The sequence below is a fragment of the Manacus vitellinus genome, unplaced genomic scaffold, assembly GCF_001715985.3.
Source record: "Manacus vitellinus isolate BGI_N305 unplaced genomic scaffold, ASM171598v3 scaffold_5_pilon, whole genome shotgun sequence".
NCBI lineage: Eukaryota > Metazoa > Chordata > Aves > Passeriformes > Pipridae > Manacus > Manacus vitellinus.
Genome location: NW_021940682.1, coordinates 353,797 through 380,174, shown reverse-complemented (window position 1 = coordinate 380,174; position 26,378 = coordinate 353,797). Strand labels below are relative to the sequence as shown.

The following is a 26,378-nucleotide window of genomic DNA, read 5'->3' as shown; positions in this document are numbered from 1 at the left end:
TGCTGATGGAAATATTCCATTTATTGTGGATGCAGTTGCAGAATACATTGTATGAACAAATCATTTTTTATTGCAGCTATCAGATGTATTTGAAAGGTTCAGAGGAGCATTTACAAATCCCCAAAACAAAACACGATAACTCCCAGACAATGTCAGGCCCAGTTTCACCCCCTACAAATAATTAGGTGCATCTCTATATGTAAACAAGATGTTTCAGCCAAGCAGGGCAGCTCATCTTTGGCTTGAAATACAACAGTATACTTCTTTAGGAAGAAGTCAGAGGCTGTAAGAGATGGAAGTGGTGAAAAGGGAGATCCTGGGGGTTCCAATGCACAACAAAGCTGTTAACAACGTGCTCAGGGGCTACTTGAGCTGCTCAGTTTATGCTACCCATACACTGTAGGATGTAAATGCTAAACTGTATGGCATGTAAATTCAAACACAGCTGACGTCCTATAGCCATGTGTGAACTATATACAAATGAAAACATCCGTCAAGAGGATATTCAAAAGAGAGAGGTAAAAAGAAGCGCTATAATGATAGAGGTTTACTTCATTTTTGGTGGACTTGGTAGACAGCACTGATGGATGGCAAGATGTAGTGTACAGTGATTTGAAACAAACTCCAACTCTGTTTAGATTTTTTTTCTTTTTAATTATGGTAGTTTTATATAAATTAAACTACAACGTTTTATACAAGTGACCTACTTTTGACCCTCTATACCCTTTCCTTTTCCTCTTTTAAAAACTATACTTTCTTTTTAATTACCCGTTACTGGGCAACTGACATTTAAAATTTTTTAATACTTATCTCACCATACCTCTAATAGCAATTATGAAATCTTCCTATAGAAAAGTGTGTAATTTTGTCTTTATTTTTTTAAGCTGTGATATTGGCTAATTATGTATGTTTATGACTAAATATAACACTCTAGCACATCTTAAAAGCATTCTACCATTAGTAGTGCCTTTAGGCTAAACTTTGTAAAGCTACGTGTGTATATATTCTAAATTGCATTCAGTTCCTAGTCACTAACAACAAAAAGAAATATCAGTACCGCTGTCAGCTATCATAATCATCCAAATTTAGGTATTAACTTAAACTAGAATGGAAAAATTGATACTTAAAAAAAGTATAAAACAAAAAAAATAAAACACATTATTGATGCAGTATTTCTCATGACATGGGCAGCTTACAGAAAATATTACATTGTCAACTAAAGATATTTCTTCCATGCCTTAGTCTAAAGTGCAGAAAGAAAGACTTCTGTATTACAAAAGGAACCGTTGTTTTTACAGGTTTACTGCACACCCTTTCTTAAGCAACTTTACTTCATGTGCATTTTGGGTTGACCTCTTCTGGCAGTTGAAATCACTGTTCAGATCCATGGTTATGACTATCAGTAGGAGAGTCTATATATTTCACAGCATGGGTTTCTTTAGGAATAAAGGCTCTTGTGCAAAGGCAGTACAATTAGGATGAATCTCTAGACTGATTGTTAAATACAGTGCTAATATACATGGTTTTAAGTGGGATAATGCAAAAAGACATCTTAGTAAATAAACATAAATATAAAAAGAACAATTTAGCACTTTTTCCTTTTTTCTTTCACTCAGACTGATTGGTCCAGCATCTTCAGTGGCCTTCTATGGTTCTTTCTCCAATTGTCTCAAACCTGCTGAGAAAAAGAAAGATTAAAGATGCCTTGAAACAACCCAAATACATCTCTAAAACAGAAAAGGCACAGCTCTAGATTAACAACATGTAAGAAGGTAGGACACAAGCTGGGTGCTGCTGTGCTCATCTCCTGGGGTTGCTCAGAGGTGGTCTCCAAGAGGCAAGCAGGATTTCACCTTCCTTGCCTCCAGCAGCCTGAGGAAGCAGGGAGTGCTCAGGAACACCCCCACAGAAATGCAGGGGTGCTCCTGAACCCATTGCTCTCCCCAGCCACGTGTGGGTGGGCTGGGAACACCTTCCAGAGAAGCAGAGCTGCACTAACACTGAGTGAGCCTGAAAACCCCTCTCCTAACAGTTTGGTTTAAAAAAGGAGAGGAGGAGGAAAAGAATTCTACTTTGCACGACTCTAAACCAATAAGAAAAGTTCACAGGCATACCACACCTCTGGCTTCACATACAAATGTGAGGAGAAATGTGTGCACATATTAAAGAGGAGAAAACCAAAAGGTTTTCTGTATTCAACCTTTTCGTTCTTAGAGAAGAGTCGAGGGATGTTGCAAGGCATCTTTAAAGCTATTGAACTGGTCAGTGAATTTCTGTTCTTCCCCACGGGTCCTCAGGCACATACATGGTTTAGTTGGTTTGATTTGGAGTGTTTTAGGTTAAAATAGAAATTAAAAACCTAAGAGGGGGATTTTGCTAGTGGTTTCAAAATTACAGTATTAAGACTATTTTTGCCTTCAGAAGACACCAACGCGCAGCTCCAGCCAAAGCATTCCTGCTGCTGAAGGTGGTTGAACTCCATTCCAGTCTGGGGATGCAGGAGAATATGAGACTCACAATCAGCCAGAAGAACAATTTCTAAAATCCAAGGCTATTGAATTTTCCTCAGGCTTCACGATTACCCGGTGGCTGTGTTTAAAATCACACGTGGGGCTGAGGACTGAATTTCAGTATTCAGGCTGATTTGAGAGTACTGAAATCTTCCTTTTCTACTCAAATGATGTTGCTGCAACAGCTTTGTTTTTTGAGCTCCCCCTCTCTACTTAGAAAAGGCACATCCATTCCCACTGTAGCCTTCAGAAGAGCCTTTCCCAGATGCTTTGCATTTGCTGTAATTTGTCAAATGGCCATCCCATTCCTCAGCCCACACACCTTTTAATGATACTCCCCAGCTACATCAAACATGCTATAAATCTCTCTTGAACAAGCCTTTGGACACATGGCTGGTGCACTGCTAGTACTCAGTCCTCCTGGAAAGATGACCTAGGTTTATTTCTCAAGCATTCATGTTTTGATAATGTTGCAATGGAGCTTTTGAAAGCCAATGGCATCAGCATTAATAGCTGTAGAATTTTAACACTGGTACACCTGTGAGAAAATGTGGCACCATTTCTCTGTTGTAATATGTGTTACAATATACATTTTATATTATCATATGTATAATGTTATTAAAGTGTATGTGTAAAATATTGTTAAATATGTGAATAGTATGTATAATATTATACATATAATATAATAATATTATATTATATATGTAATAATGTGTATTACAATATAAAAATGGGTGCAATGTGTGCATTATGGTATTACTTACCATTGGCCTCTGATTTTTTCCCCGTAGCTGATACCTGTTTGAAAAAGTAATAACCCATGATTAAAATTCAAGAGAGGAGAACATTGTTATTTATAACAGGAGAAAAACTGAACTCCATGCAAAAGACAGATTCCACACATAACACAGCTCTGCCAAATGGGTGTTTAAAAGTTCCACACTGCTTTCTGCACCTCGTGGTATTTTCTTCTATAGATAAAGAGGCACGTTAGTAACAGAGGACATGCAGAGGCCTCATTCCACCTGACTGACTGTGTGAAACTTAGTGACACCTTCCCCCTAGAAAGCCTTCAACAGAGATATTATGCTCTTAACAGTGCACAGAAGTGTTACCTTAGAAGAAGAAGAAGGTGGTTTCTCAACCGACTGCTTCTCCCAGAGGTTGCGTTTGCCGGACACGTCTCCTGGTTTCAAATCCTGTCAAATGTCAAAGAACGGCAAACATTAGTTTATATTTCTTTTAATTTTTTAAAGAAAACATTAGAGTGCAACTTCCTCCCAAGGAGAGTTCAGGGACATCCACCAGTGGTAAGTATTGCATTGTCTACCAATCATAAAGCAATTCAGAATGATACATCACATACACACATATACATATATAGGACTCTACACATATACATGCTGTAAGAGAAGAAACAATCCCTCTAAATCTATTTTGTATAGCACAGACTGGTCATCACTGCACTCCCTTGCTTGAACATAGTAAGTTAAGGGTTACTGCACAAAAGACAATTCCAATTTTTGCAGGAAAAAACCCCACATTTTTTTTCAGGGATAGTATTTTTCTTAGGGAGGAATTCAAAAGCAGCTTGTTTCAGTTATTTTAGATCAAAATAAAAATACTTCATTAAAAAAAAATCTGTGAAAAAATAGAGTAGGACTTTTAATACAACAGAAAAGCAGATTCTACTCTGCATTCTTAAATATAGGTTTCAAGATTTATCACTCTAGTCCTTCATATTCATTTGAATTTCAATTGCATCATTTGTAATCTTAGGACGTACCAATCACTCCAAAAACCCCAAACCACAAAAACCAAAAACAAACAAAAAACTAAACAACACCAAAAAGATAAGGGAAAGTCATTAAAGAATAATAATATTCTCTAAAAATGTTATGGAGACTTTAAACAAAACTCCATAAAAATGTTAAGCATCTTCTTGGAGAAAAGGAGGGCTACAAATCAAAATGATATATACTAGGCTAATGCCAATGCACCTGCTTAAGGACAGATGGATTGATATCTTCTCTGTGGACAGCAAACAAGAGACTCAAACAATTTTGGACATAGGTACTCTCCTTTTCAGAAAGTATTCAAGTCCTGTACATTTTCCAGACTCTTGTTCTTGCCATCCATGGGTAGGTAGTTTTCTGAATATGAGAATTCCTAACTCTAAAACTTCTAAACTCAGTGATGAATGGAAATGTGATTTCTGCAAGGGATATTTGCACCCAGCAGAGGTGTTCTGGAACGGATCATAATCTGCAGCCGTGGAGGGTTGCAGCTCTTTAAGACTTGAAGCCAATTATGTACTTCAAAAAGCTGCTTCAGCAGTAATAGGAAGGAAGAAAACAACAAAATTCTAATTGACCTTATCACAAAACCACTTGCAGTGGAGATGATCACAATACCATTTCCATAATCCTGAAATCATTTGGGATATGTGATTTAGGTTCACCATAAAACTAATTGAGATTTTTGCTCCCTCTACTTTGAATTCAATATTGTTCCAAAACCCGCAAGAATCTTGATGGTCACAACAACTTTGAACATTTCTTTCTTTATTTTGGTGGAATGTGATGGGGGTAAGAAGTTATCTGCTAACTGAGAAATTCTAGGTTTCCTGGCCAAAAAAAAAAAAAAAAGAAAAAAAATCACACACTATAGTTGTATATCATTCTTCATAATCAATAATAAATAGGTTTACCTGACCAACTTAGTAAACAGACCCCCAAAGAAGAATAGGAGGAGGGTGGGCTCCTTCAGGCACAGATATTGAAAGAAGAAAGAACAATCTATTGAGAAAGAGGGAAATTAAGACATAGATAGAAACAGTTGGTTGAAGGAAAAACAAGAGGTTAGTTTTATGTTTTCTAAAAGATGCAACTTAGAAGAAAGAGAGAAAAACTGGAGGCAGATTCTGTACTGATTTTAGCAGTTTTGATTAAATACAGTCAGCAGAATTACTTTTTTTGATTTTATATTGGTGTCCATAAGGACACGTTCTCCATGCAGCTACCAGTAAATACTGACATTAGAGACAACCCTTCAAATTTCAAGCTCCTCTTTGGGACAAATAAGAGCATGAATTGAGAAAGAGTTTTTCAGGTTGCACCTTTTATAAAGGGCAAGTGGATTGACAGAAAAACACTACACAATAATATGAAAAGAAACAAGTTCTTTAATAGAATCCTGAAGTTTAACCATTAACACCACGACTGATACCCTTTCTCCAATATGGATATTTACAGCTCCAGTTCCTCATGCTTACCCTTCCCCATCCCACAGTTATCTATTTCTTCTTCTTCCCACATCCTCCCTGCTGCTTCCCACACTCCCACCTTACTACCTGGAAAGCATTTTCTGCTCTTATTCTTGCTGAAGCAATAGGCATGCTAAAGGGCATTCATTAGAAATTATATTTAGGTTCATAAAGAATATATTATTTCACTTTGTTTTCAAATATACTTGGAAAATCTTTGCAGGTTTCATCTAGGGTCTATGGCTTGTAAGTTCTAAATTAGTGGTAAGCCTTTCACAGGTAGTAAATTAATGTCTTTCTCTCCCAGAGAATGGCAGAAGTGCTTTTCTGAGCACTTGCCTTTTCAGACCATCCATGAGCTTTTAAGTTGAGAACTGCCCTCTTTCATCTGCCCCTTTTCTGAGTCAGCAGCCAGGGGGCCTCTGGGAGCTTCCAAGAGGACATTAAACAAGGTTCCTCCAAAGACCCCCAGCTGGTCGAGGAAGCACTGTCACCACCTCTGCCCATGGAAAGAACCCACCTACTGAAGAAGTAGTTGTTGCAAGTTTACTTACAGAAGGTTTTGGAGCAGGTGATTTGTTGCTCTCTGGGGTCTTGGTTAACCACTCGTTTATTCGACTGGAGACACCCACCTTCAGTCCAGCAGTTTCCTGCAAAATAATAAAATCTAATCAGAAAACTTTAAGAATGGCTTTTGCTCTGTTTTCCTGGTGTAGACTGAAAAGCAAAGCCAAGCCTGAGTTTAATATAGAGCTCCTCACTGAGCCTGTGACTGGAGTCATCCTGTGTTCTCTGAAGGTATTGTCCCTATGAGCTACAACGGGACTGCTGCCCTCTAGTTTTCAATAATGATAAACATGGACTGAGAAAATCATTTCCACTCCTGTTAACCCAGGAATAAATGTTAGACATAAACATGCTCTTTCTGTGATGAACCTGAACTCCAAGGAAAAAGAATCTTTAGCTTAACAGAATAAGAGACACCATTCTGAGTCCACATTTTTTGTTTTGTTACACTAATATTTTTCCAGAAAAGCACACAATAGAGGAGGTAAGTGGCCTAAAATTTAAAACATTAAAATCAATCTTTAAAAGGTTAGAACAAATTACTAAAATTTAATTATTATCTGTAATAATCCCCTTCAATCCCTGGCTCAGTTTTTTGGCTATGAGGCATGCTCATCAGCTCACATCAATTCATAGAAAGAAAATCTTGCCTTAAGATTTTACATAGAAAAGATAAAGGTCTCACAAATACTTCTATGCATTATCTATAAAACATCATCACTATCTTGCCTATTTAATCCTTCTCTGACCCCCGAAAGAACTTTTCCCAACCCAAAGAATTTGTTTGTACTCTGCTTGAACTACCCAGATATATCTGCCTAAGATATCTGATGTGGCTCTGGAATGTCTCATAACTCAGCTCAGTAGGTTACTAAATTCTTACATGATGCTCAATATTGCAGCCACAAATTTGGTGGATTTCTGAGGTCCTCAGGATCCTTTGGGATATTCTTCCCCAGTGATGTCAAGAGGAGCAGACATGCTTACTCACAGCAACATGAATGGCAAGGTCAGGCCCAGAGCATAATTCTTTAGAATCATGATGTTAAATGAAACACAAACCTTATTTGGTGTTCCTGTCCCAGAGGGTGATGAAAAATTCCCTTTCTCCCACATGCTCTTGATATTACGGACACCCTCAGCTGGAACATGAAGGTCAGAAGCTGCTGGCTTAGCTGGTCTTGAAGCCTTTGTGCCCTGGAGAAGAATTGAGGCCAGTTGGTGTTTGGCATTAAGAGCTGGAGATTTAGGGTAGTTTGGCTTTGGGGCAGTGCTGGAGAATACAGCAGCTGTGAGTGGTTCTAGCACTGATCATGCAAAGATAAAAAGGAGCACTCAGCTCCAAAAGTGCCACTGAGACTCTCTTCCCTTTTTGATTCACAGTTGCACTCTTGGCACAACTAACTGAGAGAATTGCAATCACTGAGATTTTTTCATTCATTTCTAAAATTTGTGGCAAACCAGAGCTCTGCACAGGACTGCTCCAAGGCTTTTATTTGTCCTCTTTCAAACCTTAGCACCTAAATCCTGTAAGCCTGGCTCTTTTAGGGATACAGCTAAGGAAATCCTTATTCAGAGACAGGGAAAAAAGGCTGCTCTGTCATTCAGAGTCAGAGTCTGCTCCATCTCTCCCAGACAACCTCACAACACAGGATTTTAGGGGTAAATTTCAGCAATTTCAGTACATTTGGAATAGGGTGTTCTTTTAAAGAGTGGAGAACTGGGGTGGGGATTTTTTGGTTTGGTTTTTTTTTGGAAATGTGCCTTTTGCATGTTCACTGAAAACACTGGACCAAATTCTTCCTCTTTCCTCTTTTCAAAATTCTTGTACATTTTATATATCATAGGTTTGATGAGAATAAGAACCTGTACGAGCTGAGGCTTTGCCTCTAGTTGCAAAGCAAGTCAGATTTGGCAGATTTTGGAAACATTAAAAACTCAGCAAAGGAAATATTTCAAGTCAGATGGGAACTGTACACCTTGCCTTCCTCTGGCTGTAGGGCTGTGCTTTTCAACATCAAAATGGAGCAGAGCCCTACTGAAAATACTGGAGGACCTAATATAATTCAGAAAAGGCACAGAGTGAAGCAGGATGACAGAAGTTCTATGCCCCTGTTTTGATGATATGGGGACTACTGGGTGCCATGCTGGCATTCATCCCTGATGGAGGAGTTTGAGCTACCTTCAACTTGACCTAAGTGCTGGAGGCAAGCCCGAGCCTTCACCCTTTCATCTGTGTGCTTTTTTTCATTGGGAACTGACACACAGTATAAAAGTCTCCAGCTGATAGGCTTTCTTGCAGAAAGGTTAAACAGGCAGCAGTCACAGGAAAAAAAGCCTATTAACTGATCTTGAATGACTCAAGTTTCCTTTACATTAAATGATAATAAAGCCCAACCAATTAAAACCTTGGTGGAAAATCATGTTTAGACTCTATATGCGGATGAGAGGAGGAAAAAAATATCCAGCAGGGAAGGAAGACGTGCTATACCTTTGTCACAGCTATCAATATCATATCCTTTTGTATACTATTCCATTCCCATGACACTTAACAACCCAGTCAGCCTGCTATATTAACTAGTGGCTTTCACATTGTCTGTACTCACTGAATTATGAAAACAGCTAAGAAACCTCAGAACAACAACAACAAAAAAATCAAATTCCTATTCTTCCTTGAACTACGAAAAGAAAAAGCCCTCCATTCTGGTTCCTAGGCACATTATTAACCACTAGTTGTCAAAATCACCTGGGGTCAAATTCTGCATTTTAATGTGATTCTGTTTTTCCTTTGTCACTTCTTAACTCCCTTGTTCACCCCGGTGTATGTCTTTGCCAAGGAATGTCACTCTGAAGTGGCAGTGAGCAACACAGACCCAGTTCCCTGTTCTTCTAAATAAACTGCTAAGTCAGCTTTGCTCAGGATGACTATCAGCTCTGTGCTCATAATTCTCTCATCAGGCAAGAAGAGGATGCAATTGTCACTCAAGATTCTGAGTCCTTCAACAGCTGCTCCAAGCTTACAAAACAGAGTAAGTAGAAGCATGAAAGGGAAGAGGTTTTGTTTAGCTATATATCTAAATGTTAGCTATATATCAAAATGCCTGAAGCATTTTGTTCTTGAAGTCACAGTGGGTTAGAGCCTGGTGCTAATAATGCCAAGGTCATGGGTTTGATCCTTGTATGGGTAATTCACTTAAGAACTGGACTTGATGATCCTCGTGGGTCCCTTCCAACTCAGAATATTCTGTGATTCTGTAAAGAAGCTTTTGTGACCAAAAAATCCCTGCAATCCTTAAACAGTAAAACATAGGCTGATTAAAGCCCTCAAAGCCATTACTAACTACATCCATTGTGACCTGGAGTTAACTTACCTCAATTGCACTCGTGTATTGCTCAAGTCTACTGTCAATCTTTGAGACAACTGCTGTCGTCTGGGTGGGCTTCATACCACTGTAGGAAGTAGAAAAAAAAAAAAAGGAGAGAAAGACATTATTATGCCCTCCAACTAAACTCTGCTATTTGAACTGAACTTACTGTTTCATTGCTTTACCTCTTCTGAGCAGATTTGTTCAAAAATTCTGTTCTCTCCTCTATCTAGAAAGAGAGAAGAGCTTTAAGTTTAAGGTTAATAAAGAAGAAGCCTGTGCAAAAGGCCAGGCTAGAATGTCATTTTAAATGTCAAAAAGTCTGAAAGAGGTACATTCCAACAGAAATCATCACAGACACACAGAAATGTTTTATAGATAGCAACCTATTATGATACAGATTCATAAAGGTGGATGTATTTTCTACATGAATGTTTGCACCCGACACATTTCTTCAGTGCCTCATTTGTAACAAGAGAATAAATGACCAACATAGAAAGTAGAAAAGGGAAGAAGTTTATCTTATGGAAGGGGTTGATGTACACCAAATCTACATCAAAGCTACGTACCTCTTGAGAAATACAGCAAATTTAATAAAGTTTTACTGAATTGAGACATCAGACTAAGCCAGGTTTGGATGTCAGCCACATCCCCTCTCTCAAGTATGTTTTTGGAGGACACTAACAATTTAATTTGAACTCCAAGAAACCAATCAGACTAAACTCTGCTTGTGTTCAGGCAGGGTCACTGCTGAGTCAATATCCTCCAGCTGTTATTACACAAACTGATATCTTACATTTCGTCCTTATTTTCTACTCTGTGCACAGGAAAATATTGTGATGTTTCCAGGGAAGCGAAATCATGAAGGTCTCATATGACTTCCGTCAAATCTCTCAATACTTTGAAAACAAAGAGGGAATAAAGTTTTAAAATATTTCATGATAGGTGGATGGGTGTGTGTGTCTATTTGTCTTCTGGCTCAAGAAATATTTTCATCAGACTTCCTCAAGTCTCTTCTATATTACATTGCTTCACTTCTCATCCAAGGCTCTACACTTTCACTTAAAATAAAAAATATGTAATCAGCTCCAAGGGATTAAAATGACTAATAATCAGCGTGGCTAGATTCCTGGAGATTCCCCAGTCTCAGTAAGGGTTCTCTATTTTCAATTTACTTTAACAGTGACTGCTGTGGCATTCATGCCTCTGAAATAAGGCAATGACAGCCATCTCTTTAAATGGTTCTCCTCAGTGCATTTAGCATCCAGGCTGTACCAGAGCAATAAATCCCACAGCAATCCCTTCAAAGGGCATGAGTGTTTTATTTCTTAAGCCCACAGAAGCAAAAACTCAGGCAGTTCACTTCACTGCAGAATTTGCCAAACAAGCTCACTGGAGGAACTCCAGCTAGCATCCATCCAGCTCAAAGGCACCTCTGAAGCTCTAAATATATATATAATTTACATGGTGATCTATGTTAACAGTTTTAGTTGCTAATATGGGACTTAAAAGCAGTCCTGAGTGGAAAGATGGGCTTTGCTAGGATAGATCCCAAGTGTTTCAGTGAACTGATGTCACAAGGTGGCAGCAGAAGACCAGGCGGGTGTTTTGCCTGCCGGAACGGGTTACAGTTTAGTTTCACCCAGAGGCGCTGCCACAAAACGAGGAAGCAAATGATTGGATTAAAAGTGACTAAACAGACCAAGGATGATAACTCAAAACGCGTCTCCTCTCTTCTAGAACGATACAGTGGAAGTTTCCCCCAGTGCTGATTTCTGGGTCATAACTCAAAACGATGAGTTGTACCAGCAAGAGCCCATACTTTCTCCCTGGTCTGTCCACAACTGCATCAGTGAAACCCTGGTGGGCAGCAAGGACAAATAATATGCACTACCTCAAAGAACTAGGACTCAAGGTAACCACCTAACAATCGATTTACAGAATCTTTGTAGTCTTTCATGTGCAGGCAGGAGAAATGCTTCTGCACAGCAGGAAAAACAGGCTTCAGCAGGCACTAGTGAAAGAGTGGCATAGATGGGAGGGAGGAGAGATATGTATTCTTGGGACTGTAGTAAAAAGACACAAAAGTGGGGTCATTCTTTACCCACTGGAAACAGTGGTTCTCAGAGCACTTGGCGTGGTATCAGGAGTAAGTCAGGGATTGTTCAGAAGAGGAGAGTGAGGAAGCAAAACAGAAAATAAATTGGAAAGCAGAGTTAGGAAGCAACCCTCAGAGCTCAGCAAGATACTCTGGCTGAGGAAGTAGGTGCCTCGTGTGGAGGGATAAAAGCTTTCTGCACATGTATATGAGAATTTGTTCTAAAGCATCTTCCTCAAAACACAGCATACATGAAGCAGAAGCAGATATTGAATACACCTAAAGCAAACAAGCCAGTATACACACATGTATTCAACATACAGGTCAAATACATTTAGACTGCACAGCAACATCTAAAGGTCATTTATCCACTGCACATCACCCAAACTCCATGCAAAGTATTTAAAATGTTTGCCACATACAGTAAACAGTATTACGAAATAGATCTGTAAGAGAAACAGGCAAAGCAAAGTGGTTAGCATAAAATGCAAGATATTTTCTCAATTTGAGACCAGAAACTAAGAATAATCTTTTTGCTACATTCCTTTTAAAAGGCTCTTCTTAAATATCTTGGACTATGTTTTCTCACCAAGGAATACTTTCAGAACACCAAGTTCTGAAGAAAGTCAGCCTGCCAGCCCTTAGTTAAATTATGACAAGAGAGAAAGAACACAGGTTACATCTCTCCCACCTAACTATATGAGACTTGGGAAACAAAAAACATTAGATATTCCCAGTAAAACCTGTTTCATACAAACATATTAAATGAGTCCTAGGAATTTTAAACTGTCTATTTGGATATTATGCAGCAGAAACTTGTAAATAGATATATAGAAAAACTCTTCTAAAAATTGGGTCAAGGAGGAAGGGGAATAAAAAATGCACACAGAAAACAGAAAACCCTGTATTATAATTTTGCCTAACATCCAACATGTGGAAGAATGTAGAGGAAATCCATTTGGTGTGGTAGTCCTTGGGAGTAGAGTGGCTTCTCCTTATCCTCCCTGAGTGGCTCACGTGCTCTTCTGCTTCATAAAGCACAGTTAAGCTTTTTCCTGCTGTCAGCAGCCTCTGTTCAGAGTGTACCAATTTATTCCAGTTTACCTACAAGACTAGAGTGCTGCCATCAGCACCAAAGATTGGGGAAAAACAAATGTCACAAATACTGTTCCTACCACTCTATTTTCCCTCTGCTCCAAGAGTAGCTCATCTAGGAAGAACTGATTTTGTGAAGCCTAATTCTTTATAGTCACTGCTCCAGCTGTCAGTTATTGAGAGCAATAACAAGATATGACAAGACAAAAGAAAAAAAGTCTCTGAAAAGTCTATCTTCTGGTTTAGCTGTCAGCATTGCCTTGCAGACAGTGCTGGCTCCCACATCAGCCTGTGTTTCCCAGCCTCCTGTCATTGCTTCCTCCCCTCAATGCCTAACTGCTTTTGCATTTCTGGAGAGGTGGAGTTCACCCCCAAGAGGAGACTTAGTTTTGAAATATCCTGTTCTCTCCTGATTAACCTACCGAATAGTTAGGCAAGAAGTCAGTAACCCTCCTTCCCAAAGAAAACGTGAGGAATGAACTTGTCTAAAAAGCAAAATGAACAAAGTTTATTCAGGAAATCTCATTCCTCGAGTGCAGCACCCTTTGCATGAACTAAACTGAGGAAAGTGTGAGCTAGAACCAGATGGGAGAGCAGCAGAGGTTGTTCTAGTCTTCGTCCTTATTTAAAAAAATACTAAGATAAAGGGCGAAGGTTGAGCAGACATTTGGTGCTATTGCTGCCCACAGGGACTCCACACAGCCCTGAGAAATCCAAGCTGCTTCTGTCCCTGAGCTAGTGATGAACTTGGTCTGCATTTACTTTGCATGCTTTCTCTTCATTCTCTCCCCAGAAAGGACCAGCCCTCATGCTATCACTGAGAGGACTCCATGCTGTGTTGTGCTGAAGCAGTGCCTCAGGCTTAAGGGAAATACTGTATTTAACAGTTTAAACAACAGGAGTTGTCAACACTGTGTAGGCTGTGATTTATTAGAGGCCAGACTAGATAATCACAGAAGGTCTTTCTAAATGTAAGCATGTATGTATATTATGTCCATGTTTGTATACACACATTTTTATGTGTGCATCCATGATCCATGTAGTACATTGCCCACCTTGCCTCTCAATTCTGAGCCTGCATGCCATGCTAGTCCATGCCTTGCCTGATGGATACATGCAGCATCCATAAGATGGCAACATGCCACCCTGCTTCTCAGATTATCTCCCTTCTTTCCTTTGTTCTTATAGTTCACTTGGTAATCAGCATGCCCTACTTTCCTCATATAAGCCACTCCCAGAACTTCTTTTTCTTCCCAAAAATTTATCATAACATTACAAGGGACAGGGAAGGAAAAAAATGTGCTTTGCCAGATTGTTATCCAGGAGAAGTCGGAATGTGCACATGTATCATGCGGTATTTTTATACTGAGCCTCCCTTTTCTCATTAATTCCAACCACCCAGCCACAATTATGCACTTGGGGTTCTCACATGACTTATGACATGTCTAACAAGATGATACATTCATCAAGGGAGAAAACATATGCCAGATGCTTTACAAGTCAAAAGATAACTTGGGCAGTGCATGAGAAAGCTGTGTACCAACCAGGTTAGACCAGCCTGAGAAGTCTGTCCAAGCTCAAGGTAACAAAACGTACTGTCCTCTAATAACTGGATTTTGAAATCAAATTTCACAACAGGCTATTAAACTGAGATTATTCTCTTCTCAGCTATTAACCACAGAAGGCCAAGAAACAGTTTAGGGTGTGAACTTCTACAGCATTACGTATCTACACTGGCCACCCACAGACACTGGTCTGAAATTACATATAAGGTATCACTGATTTCTCAGAGAGAGAAGCAGAGAAAGAGAAAAAAAAATGTGTAGAGTTGCATATATCAGGTTTTGTAACAAATTCTGCCTAACAAGCTGTAAAATCCAGCAGCAATTATCATAACAAAAAAAAATTGTACCTTGAATGCTTAAAGACATTTGGAAAATTTCAGCTTCTCTTTAAAAATACACTTAGTAGAATAGTGTAGCATCAGTTCAAAAGTTATCTGAAAGCCCTTAACCTCCTGCTAAATTCAGTGTTTTTTCCCCAAAATCTGTATGTTTCTATTTTGTGTTTTCAAGTACAACTTCCTCTATTCTGAGCCTTCTGTGAATGAAAGCTCCAAAGGTACATCATAAAAGGCATCTCAATAAATGAAAGAAGAAAAGGAAGCCCTCCCAGAAGGGCTGCAAAGAAGCTATGTGTTTATAGTGTCTGTTACTGGCATCATCTTTAGCAAACAAAATGGCAACACCAGGTTTATCTAACAGGATTCTTAAATGACTAATAATACAAAATGAGAAAAGGGAGAGAGAGCTGAAAACAATCAATAGATCTGCAGTTTGAGCTTGAGCTGAGAAAGCAACTGGACTGAATACTAAAGCAAAACTCCCAATAATTTCAGTGGAGTCAGGATTCCTCTTCCTTGATGAAAGGCCATTTAATTGATTCATCACACTTCCAATATAATATAGGCCACAAAACATCATTCAGAAATTCTTCAGCAACAGAAGGGTGGGTTTTTTTCTTCTTATGTAAGAAAATTAAATCCAGCCCAGTACTTCTAGATGTTACCTTTGGGGGGATTAGACATAAACTAGAACTCCCATATGGATCATTTCAATTAATGATGGTTAGGCTGAATATGTTTAAAGACAAAGTAATCTGGCAAGGAAGAAAATAATTGTGGATGTGGAAGTAGTGAGAGGAGATTTGTGACTGAATGATCTTAGAGGTCTTTTCCAACTTAAACAATTCTATAATTCTACTCCAGTTCACAAGGCACTCCTATAATAAATTAACATTGAAAAGTAACACAATAATACAGCTCTAAGTTTCCCAAATAATTTTCTCTTGAAGGTGAAGATCCTCTTTGGATATTTTTCATCAACAAGAACAGATAACTCCCAGTCTAGATTCTATTTTTAGAAAAGATCTCTAATTTTCAATCATCCCAATGAATGAAGTCTTTCAGCTAGATGTTTCAAGCTAAACTCTATCAAATCTATCTAGGTCTGATTACAATTATTTCTACACTGCTCTGATGTTTGGTTGTTGGTTTGGACTACAAATCTCCTTATTTTTTATGTACATACAGATGTTAGTGAGGAGGTTACCTTGAGAGATGAACCTTTAGGACTGAAACATTTAAATGGCTTCTTGTCTTCAGATACACCATCTTCTGGTATCTTTTGACGTTTCTCAGCAGCTTCAGCCCTTCTTCTTTCAATTTCTTCCTTCATCCTCTTCTTTTCCTCCTTAAAAAATGTGAATGGTTACTTTTTCTTTCAGAAACTACATCACCGTTACAGGGCTGTTGAGTCCTGCAAACCAAATTTTCTAAGAGCAGACTTTCATGCCAGTCGAAAAAGTTCAGTAACCTGTCCAAAATCTATAAATGCATTAGTGCTAATTCATCTCAGTATTGAGGGTGCCAGGAGGACAGCTAGTCTGTGCTGCTTTAGTGTCTCCTCCCAGAGAATTCACCAAATGTGTTGTCATATAGTGCCACTTAAAGAGAGAAAAAAAGCACATTTAGACTCCAATTCTGTTTCTCTGTATTTTCATGTATCATATTGGTACTGTTCTTCTGTCCATCTACTCTGACATTTATTGCACCAGGGTTAATGCTTCACAAGGAAAAATCTGTAGGTGCCCAAAAAAATGAAGACTAAATGATTACAGTTTTCCCTTCTCAGAATCACAGAATTAACCACATTGGAAAAGACCTCTGACCCAACACCACCTCGTCTACTAGAACATGGCACTAAGTGCCACATCCAGTCTCTTCTAAACACCTCCAGGGACAGTGACTCCACCACATCCCTGGGCAGCCCATTCCAATGTCCAATTACTTTCCCTGTAAAGAACTTCTTCCTAATATCTAACCTAAACCTCCCTTGGCACACCTTAAGACTGTGCCTTCTTGTCCTACTGCTGGTTGCCTGGGAGAGGAGACTGACCCCCACCTGGCTACAACCTCCTGTCAGGGAGTTGTAGAGAGTGATGAGGTCTCCCCTGAGCCTCCTCTTCTCCAGGCTGAACACCCCCAGCTCCCTCAGCCTCTCCTCATAGGACTTGTGCTCCAGACCCTTCACCTGTCTCGTTGTCCTTTGGACACACTCCAGCCCCTCCATGTCCTTCCTGAACTGAGGGGCCCAGAACTGGACACAGCACTCAAGCTGTGGCCTCACCAGGGCCAAGTACAACGGCAGATTCACTTCCCTGGTCCTGCTGGCCAGGCTGTTCCTGACACAGGCCAGGATGCCATTGGCCTTCTTGGCCACCTGGGCACACTACTGGCTCCTGTTCAGCTTCCTGTCAATCCAAACTCCCAGGTCCCTTCCTGCCTGGTTACTCTCCAGCTACTCTGTCCCCAGCCTGTAGTGCTGTTTGGGGTTGTTGTGTCCAAAGTGCAGGATCTGGCAATTTGCCTTATTGAGCCCCATGCAGTTGGATTCAGCCCCATCTATCCAGCCTGTCCAGGTCCCTCTGCAGAGCCCTCCTGCTTTCTAGCAGATTGACACTCCCCCACAGCTTGGTGTCATCTGCAAATTTGCTGATGGTGGACTCAATCCCCTCATCTAAATCATCAATAAAGATATTGAACAGAACTGGGCCCAACACTGAGGGACACCTCTAGTCCCCACCCTGGGGACACCACTAGTGACCAGATCCCAACTGGATGCAGCCCCGTTCCCCACCACTCTCTGGGCCTGGTGCTCCAGCCAGTTCCTAACCTAGCACAGAGTGCCCCTGTCCAAGCCGTGGGCTGCCAGTTTTTTCAGGAGAATCCTTTGGGAGATGGTGTCCAAGGCTTTGCTGAAGTCCAGATAGACTACTTTAAAGAGATGAGTTTTACTTCACTAGCTACGAGTCAAACCAGAACCTTCAAACACCATCATTATGGTTGTTGGTTAAGGGGGGGTCTTGGCATCTGTTGAATTCTGTTGTAAAGAGCTTAATATGTTAAAGGAATTGGCACTCAGCTGTCAGAAACTATCATTATTATTCATTTACCATTTGTTTTCCAAACAACTAGGATTCCTAAATGATGCACCAGAGATTTGGAAATCCTATTTGTAGAGTCCCTTGGTAGAGAAGTACAAGAAAACAGATGTGTTGAGTACTAAATATTTAAATAGACAGGAATATCTCCCTAATGAGATCTAGCCCATTGTAACTATATATAAAATTAGCATTCCAGTTTATCTGCAACAGACGAATTTTGACATGTGCTTTGTAATTCAGTTTACATAATGTCAAATAGATACCCTGAACTCTGTGGCTATAACACTTCCCCCAATAATTTGCATCCCCAAGAAGATAAGAAATTTGCAACTATTGCAAATGAAATCCCGACTCATGAATACATATACTAGAGCCCTGCTTTTCCTGAGGCAGGAATAGTAAAATTTTTTTCTACCTTGCATGGCTGCATGTTTTACCTCAGGTCTTCCCTAGAGCACCTATATGATGTGGTGACCTGATATCAAATACAGCATACTTGCAATTAAACCTGAAGGTTGGAAAATGAGGTGATTTTAATTGCATTTGAAATCAAGGTGTCTTGCAACAGACCATCTCCTGACAGGAACTAAGAAACTAAGCAATGTTCACAATCCAGAGGACTCAGATAAAGGCTACAATTTAAAGCAAAGCCACAGCATCAATTCCCCATTCAGCAAACGCAGATCTAAGAATGAGAAATACCTGTATGTTTGGGTTCAGTCTTGCCTTCCTTGTAACACTTTCCTTCCTCACCTATAAGCCAATCTCCTGTGGCCTCATTCTGCCCTTTTCTTAAATACAGACCCATTGACCTTCAGCCCCACCAACTTCTTTTGCCTAAAAGTGTCTCTGCAGGCAATGCCACAGAGAGTTATCAACTAATGCAAAGACAGTGGAAGTATGGTAGTAATCAGGCAACAAAACCCATGTCTAACACTTCATACTTTACATTTACCTCTTCTCTGACTTTTCTTTCAGCTTCCTCCTGCTTCTTCTTCTGCTCCTCTTCCTCCAGGATTTTCCGGCGCTCCTCCCTCCTTTTCTTCAGTTCATCCAGCTCTGCTGCTGCCTCCTGCTGCTTCTCCTTCAGCTTCTCTAGCTCCTCACTATCATTCTCACCTCGACGACGGCGCTGATCTTCCAGTCGCTTTAGAGCCTCTGGCTTCGATTCCTCGGCAGCCCCTCTCAAATTGGAGCGTCTGGGAAAGAAATGAAAGGGAAGGTGATGCACCAGGTGTTTTCCCACCTTGCCCAGAGCCACCTGCTGCCATGTGCTCACCAGCAGCGTGAGAGCACGGCACTCAAAGATATTTCCTTATAAAACCTTTTGCTCCTAGCAAACTACGAGGGGCCCAAAACATTTTCATCCGGAGTTAGTAGGCTGGGCTACTACAAGGAAAACCTCTCCCATCTGCTGCCAGTGAGGAAGGAGTCTCTCATATGCTTGTGTGAACACAGGAGCTTCACCAGTCTGCCTGAGAACTTGTGCCACCTCCATTTTTAAAGAATTCAATAACTGAAATCGAAATACTTAACATCTCTTTTTACTTCAGTAAGAGGTATCATATCTCATCAGCATCCTTATTGTAGACAGCAAACTGTTACAGTTCCACAACTCTGCTCTGCAGTTTGCTTATAAACACTTCCAAAATCATATTGCACTTCATACACAAAACAAAGCAAAGGAAAGCCATAACTAACTCCTCTCTGCTGTCTTTAAATTGGATAAATTTACATATAAAAACCTCACAGCAAAAATATTATGCTATGTTCTGTGTAACAAAAAATGTACGAATCCTTTGCTTTCAAATGCAAATATTTTTTTATAAACCCTCTAGAAAAAGACAAGCATCTTTGGGGACAGAACAAATTACTTGACTCAGGGAAAATAGAAGGAAATAAGAGAGGGGAGGGAGTGTTACAGCTTCAACAGTGTTTTTAAAAAAACCTAAAAAGGTTCCTATCTCATCTACACCACCTGTCACTTCAACTCTCCAAGCACATACGAACAGAAAGGTTCACCAGAGTTTTTGCTGATGTTTTCTAGGGAAAGTATGGCTTTTTAATAAGAAACCAGAAATTATTTGTTAATGGTAACTTTCCACAGGAGAAAAACAGAAGTTTTCCAACCAGCTGTGTTATATGAGACAGAAAGAAAGAATAGCAAAAAAAACCAAACCCCAAACCTAAAGAATGTGCATAGGTGAAGTGCATACTTTCAACAGAGTCAAATATCATTGCTTTATTAAATAACTATCACATCAGTGTTTAGAGAAATGTCTGCTCCCTGAATGTGTTTAATGTTACTGCTGACAAGGAGATAGGTACCTAAGAGGTGTCAGTGTGCTATTCACAAGAGACAGAAAGACAGAAAGGGAAGGTACTTAATAAAGTCTTCTAAAAATCTTCCTGTAATGTTGGCATCCAAAAAAACCTAGATATTAATGACTTCATTAATGCAACCAGAGTGTTGCAGAGTACGATATGAATCAAATATTCCAACAATAACTGTTAGAGATGACAACATGAAGAACATATATCATATAAATTTGCAATCCAGTGAATTACACCCAGTCCTGGGAAGGTGTTCTTCATTCAGATAGTTGCCACATCCAGATGGAGTTAACCATATGAAACAGGTTGTAGGACCAGAGCTGAATTATGTGGTTTCAATATCATAGTAAAATCTACTAACAGAGTTCTCTGCCCTCACATGATCTTACTAAATTGGATGAAATTTGGTTCTAGCATGGCATGCATGATTTAGGAATTTTATCACTTAAAAAAATATAGCAAAATAGCAAAATTCATCTGTTCAAATTCAGTACGAAAGACTGGCATTTATTTTGCAATGTATTTACTTGGTTTTAGAAAGCCTTTTCCATGCAAGGATGTAACACCACAAAGCAAAGCTAAAGAAAAAAAAGTCCCAGAGGTCTGTAAATGTGTCTACCTCCAGCAGTCTCATATCTAATTTTCTAACCTAGAGTTACAAGTACATAATTTATATTTCCCTAACATCACATTATCACAATCCCTTTCTGCTGCACATCCAGTCCTGTGGTTATTTTGCATTGGAATCACTTAAACCATGAGAGTAGAATCACAAGATCACTCTCCATCATAAGTGTCAAGTTAAAATAAATGGCCATGAATAAGAGTTTGCATCAGGTAGCAAAGCCCAACTCCAGAAAGAAACTCCTGCCTTTTTAAATTAAAAACACACATGCAATTAACTAAAGTATTGTGAGAAAACATTGGAAACTTTATGTGAAATTTCATTTAGCCCATTCAAAAGCAAAGGGAAGAACAATATGATTTTGTATGATTTTGTGTGGCTGCCCAGCCTGAAATACCTCTGATTCAGTTTGCAGAGGTACTGAGAACTCAAAATGTTCCCTAAGCCTCTACAAGGCACTGAGTATTCTTAAGGATCCAGTGTACCTAAAGCTGCACAGGGCAGGAGAAATCCCTGGCTGTCTTAAGGCTTTCCTGCTTCATTGCAAAGTTGTAGACTCTACAGCAAACAAACCCAGGAACCTCACTTTTTTTTTTTATTGTCTCTTGTCTCTGAAGTTTGTGTTGCCAACCCCCAAGACCTGCAAGCTTCGGGCCCAAAAAGATGCAAGAGGTCACTTCTGATGGACACAATGATCTCTCTGGCAAGGACAAATATTCAACCTTCAGAATTAAGAGAATGAAGAATGTAACACTTGCTAAGATTCTCTTAATAAAGATCCATTCTGTTCTACATCAGCACAGAAGTCCTCAGTAACTTCAGTGCAGACAGCCTCAGTGCAATTAATAGCTACTCTCAACTTTCAGCTGATAGAAGCCAATCTAGTCTTAACATTTTTGTTTGGAGACCTCAGGTGATTATTTTGGCCTCTTTACAACAGAGGACATTGAAATTTTCTAGCTTATTTTATTCTCATGCTGCTCTCAGGACTGATTCTGCATAATCCAAAATACCAAACAATAAATTGGCAGTAATTCTCCTTTTTTTTTTTTCCCTCCACTTCCAAATGCTCTGTTTTCAGGGGACTCTGGGAATCTCTGTTGCCTACTGTCGATATTGCTAAATTAGCATTGAGATGCTGAGTGGAGGAAGAGTTTTGTAAGCACCTCTTTGGTGCTAAGAAGTGAAGATGATTGCCACTTTCAGACACGGAGGAGAAGGAAAGAAGTGGTTTGTGGGAGCCAAAAATGTCAGAAGAATGTGCAAAAACATGTTACATCATATTTGAGACTTCTGCAATCCTGTATGAGAATAGGGAGGGAGGCAGGTGAGAGGGAAGATGGGAAGGGAAAGCCATAAAATGGGAGTTTATTCTGTACTTCTCTTACTGGTTGATGTAGACAAAATGCTCAAATTTTTCTTTAGCCTCCACTACCCTATTTTGTTCTCAAACCTCGCTGCTGAGAATTAGCCAAGTTATATTCTTTCTAACTATAATTGATATGTTCATATTAAAAAACAAAAACAAACAAAAAAAAACATAAAAGAAAGTTCCAGACAAAGCCCAGTTCTGTGGAGGCAGTTCATTAGAAAATAGGCCAAGAGCCCTAACTCATATCTAACAACCCAACAAACACTGGAGCCTCTGCTGATGTTACCAACACAAGTCTTTTACTCAGCTGATAAAAGGTTACTAAACAGACTTATTCCCACTTCTATGAAACAGTAGAAGAAAAGCAGAAATAGAAAAATAAAGAGTGAAAACTCAAATCTGCATGTTGCCTCTAATGCCCATCTCCCACAGGAAGTAAAGCAAATGAAAACACAACAAAATTATTTTTAGAAAACCATTCTCATGCTATTGATGATGTGACCCAAGCCATGATGCAGGACAGTTTTGAGCAAGGCCAATTTCCTGCTATTCCATCTCTGTCTTTTGGCTTTAGGTCAGGGTGTCTCCAGGGTCTTTTGAACTGCATTTTATTTTGAGAAAGTTTGTTTTTCCCGGAAGAATCACAAGGGGAGATACAATAGCAAATCCCATGTACCATGCACAGATTTCTCAAAGTGCCTGGAAAGTTTAACCTTTTCTTTGCCTGTGTCCATGTAGGAGGAAGAGAGATGCAGAAGGAGAAAAATTTAGATTTCTAACCTACTCATCCCTGGGTTTCTGCTAAAAGGAAGAACTTAATTTCTACTTCATGTTTTCCCTGTTTTTAACTGGCAGGAAGGATTCTTTAAAATGAAATATTCACTAATAATTTGTTACCTTCATTGAATTTCCCAATATAGCCATAAGGCAAATATTTCCTTAAAAAGAAAAATAAAAATCAAACTCTGGCCCAGCTTATAAAAAGAAAAAAAAAAAAAAGAAAACATTTTCACCTAGCTGAAAAAAACCCCCCACTTTTCTAGAGAAGCCATTAATTTCAAGGTTTGCCTTGAAATCAAGGGAGAAGTTCTTTCAGGAGTTCCCAACTGGATTGTGCTTCATTCTGCTATACAGAGTCTAATTAAAAACAGGTGGGTAACTGGCAATAGGTTACTAAAGTAAAGGTTGAGATCTGACCAAAAAAATTAGAGAACACAGAATCTGGGTTGTCATGTTTGGCTTCTGTGCAGATATTAGAAATAAATGAGGAAGGAAATCCACAGCAAAGTGAAAATAAGACACTTGTCTCTACTGAGGGAGCAAGGCTATTGAAATCTGCTTTCTGTACTTCATTTTGTTACTGCAACAACACGGGGGTAGTTGTTAGAAACCATACACCTAAACCAAATGAATGCCTGAGCCTCTGCTGATTTTTCCAACACAATTCCTCTACTCAGCTGCTACAAGGCTATTAAGCAGAGACCCAGAGATGGCCCCTTCTCTGCTATAACATAAGTGAGCTCAATTCTTACTTGAAACTTACCCAAAAGCATTCTCAGTAGGTTTAAGTTTTGGGGCAGTGAGTTCACGTTCTCCGTTCTGTGCCTTTTGTTCAGGAACACCCCTCTTCTGATCCCAGACACTTTTCATTTCCTCTTTGGGTGCTTTTCCTTTATCTTTGTCATCTTTTACCTGTTCAGGAGGTACCATAAATCACAGGACAAAACACAAGAAACAAACAACAAAAAAGAAGTCACAATGAGACATTCTAATTAACAGCAGAGAAACACAGATTTCTTAGTATTAATGGGAACTCTCTTCAAAATGTTCATCTGCTTTATGCCAGAAGCAATCTGTAAAGCTCTAAACTGTGATCAACCATCACTCTCCTGAGTGATCAAAGCATCTTGAATCTGTGAAAGTGTTTGTTGAAGACATGGAACTATGCTACCTCACTAATTCATTCTGCATCTACATCCCAACTCTCTTCCCTCTTACTGCAACACCACTGACCTGCTGCCTCAAGATTCTGGGCTGCAAACTCTTTGGGACTAAGCTTGTGGATATATTCTTGGTACAAGGTTTAGGGCATTGGTGCAATATAAATTACACAAAACTCCACTGATTGTCAAGGTTGCTTGACAAAGTTCACCCTTTTTGGTGTCATAGCACATCTTCAGTGTTGGAAGAACAATGGCCAAAACACAAAATTCTCTTTGTGTAAGACTAAAACTCACTCTGACAAAAAGCACAGTCCTACCAGGAGCTAGTCATGGGTAGTGTTATCAGACATAAATATTTAATCCTATGAAGAAGTAAGCGCTGCAGAAAATGATAAAGTAAAAATTCCCTTTATCCTTCCAAAGCTTTGTCCTAGAATTTGTAATAGTAATCAAGTAATTCATTAGTGCATGGATTTCACTCTCCAGTATTCCTTCAGAGTTATGGGTTTGAAGTATTTATCAATACTTCAGATGACCTGATACCAGCATGCTGAGTCATGGTTAGATGCTGATAAGAGGAGAAAGTGGACTGATTTAAGTTCTTTATTCTCAGGTAGAAAGATTCTCACTCAGTTAAGACTACCAACCAAAACAGACTTTCAACAGCAGCAGATGAAACATGTACCTCCAAAACATTTATTTGCTTTCCCCAACTCTACTATGTTGGCAGAATATTCTAGTTGGCAAGAAAGAAATACCTCCTGTGAAGAATTCAAATGGAGACCTTTAGAATATAAATACTTTTGTCCTTTGGGAGCCTGGCCTGTTGCCATCCCATTTGCTAACTAGAAAGAAAAAGAATTTCTATAACAGTTCTGTCTGCAACACAACTGCTTTTATGGTGTCCTAAGCTACACCTTGAAATAAAAAACTAATACACACCCTCACCCTTAAATCAAATGAAATTTCTATCCTTTCTCATTGAAGAATGACTTCTGGAGTTGTAATGTCTTTATCAACAAAGATAAAGAGTCTTCAAAGATCCTCCTAAGGCTCTGAGTTAGGCTGTTGCTGAGTGAAGTCCCAAAGTCAGGCTCTGACTTAACCTGAGGCCAGTTTGCTTGTTCACAGAAACTGATATGCTGGATAATACCATGCTGACACACACAGTAAGTGAGTATGGGATGGTCAAACTACTCCAGCAAATTTGCCACCGGTGGGGGAGGTTGGACACAACTCCCAGAGGCATTTGCTCTGTCCTGGGAGCAGGCAGCAGCAGTGCAGACTTTTCCCACCCTCTCCTGCCAACAGGCTTTAGCCATGACCTGGCAGAAGCACCCTGACAGACAGGAGGGAGGTTCAGCTTCCATGACCGTGCATTCTTTGGCCATGATGCTGTAGCTGCTACAAGCGAGACCTTTATTACCAGCAGCCTCAAGGAATGATTTAGTGTTTTCTAGGAGCTGAGACAACCAGGGCTATTCATTGATCCTAATGAATGCCATCGGACAGTAACATCCTTTGGGTGTTCCCAAAAAGCTGACTGTAGCTAGTGATCATGTTCACAATAAATAAATAAATAAATAAATAAATAAATAAATAAAATCTCTGCTGCCTGTTAGCAATTTCCCAACCCTTCAGTCCCGGACAGCGTGATACTGAAACCGGCTGTGTTGATTGTTGCAAAATTTCTCATGCCAGGATGTCTGTGTTGGGATTTTGAGAGCGTAGGATTTCCCTGGCTGAGATTTTCATCGAGACTTTTCCAAGTCTTATTAAAAAGCCAACACTTCCAGCTGCCTGATGCATTCAGGTCCACTGGGGAGGGTCATATCTCTTACATCTTAATTGAAATCCCTGAGAAAACTAATATTAAAACAATATAGTTTGAAAATTAATAGGTTAGGAACTAGTATTCCAGAAGCCAGTAGGATTTATGATAATGTGTCTGCATTTGAGAAAACCATTAACACAGCTTGGTCTCTTTATTCAAAAAGATATTAAAACAGGATATTACAGAAACATTTCTCAGCTTTTGGGCCCAATCCTTCTCCTACTAATTTTAATGCCAAAATAGAGATTGATTAGCAGAGAAGAAGGAACTGTTGCATCCTATTCCAAAGGCAGGCAACAGAAAAAATTCTTTCCCTTGTCTCACTGCTTCCCTAAATTACAAACTAATTCAGATTCTGCTGAATTC

The 26,378-nt window shown here is 39.5% G+C and overlaps 1 protein-coding gene across 9 annotated transcripts in view; it reads right to left on the bottom strand.

The window, feature by feature from the left end:
- CALD1 (caldesmon 1) overlaps positions 1-26,378 on the bottom strand; it is a 196,852-nt gene continuing 170,474 nt past the window's right edge. For 8 of the 9 annotated variants that reach the window (XM_018080460.3, XM_018080463.3, XM_018080462.3 and 5 more), the window contains 10 exons: positions 23,779-23,927; positions 18,860-19,103; positions 16,011-16,151; positions 9,893-9,936; positions 9,714-9,792; positions 7,405-7,539; positions 6,330-6,425; positions 3,626-3,709; positions 3,275-3,308; positions 1-1,678 (listed from right to left, as the gene is read on the bottom strand). In XM_018080460.3, coding sequence (XP_017935949.1) covers positions 1,647-1,678; positions 3,275-3,308; positions 3,626-3,709; positions 6,330-6,425; positions 7,405-7,539; positions 9,714-9,792; positions 9,893-9,936; positions 16,011-16,151; positions 18,860-19,103; positions 23,779-23,927 — 1,038 coding nt within the window. In that variant the 3' untranslated portion in view covers positions 1-1,646. The remainder of the gene's footprint in view (positions 1,679-3,274; positions 3,309-3,625; positions 3,710-6,329; positions 6,426-7,404; positions 7,540-9,713; positions 9,793-9,892; positions 9,937-16,010; positions 16,152-18,859; positions 19,104-23,778; positions 23,928-26,378) is intronic. The other variant, XM_018080464.2, reaches the window with a different exon arrangement.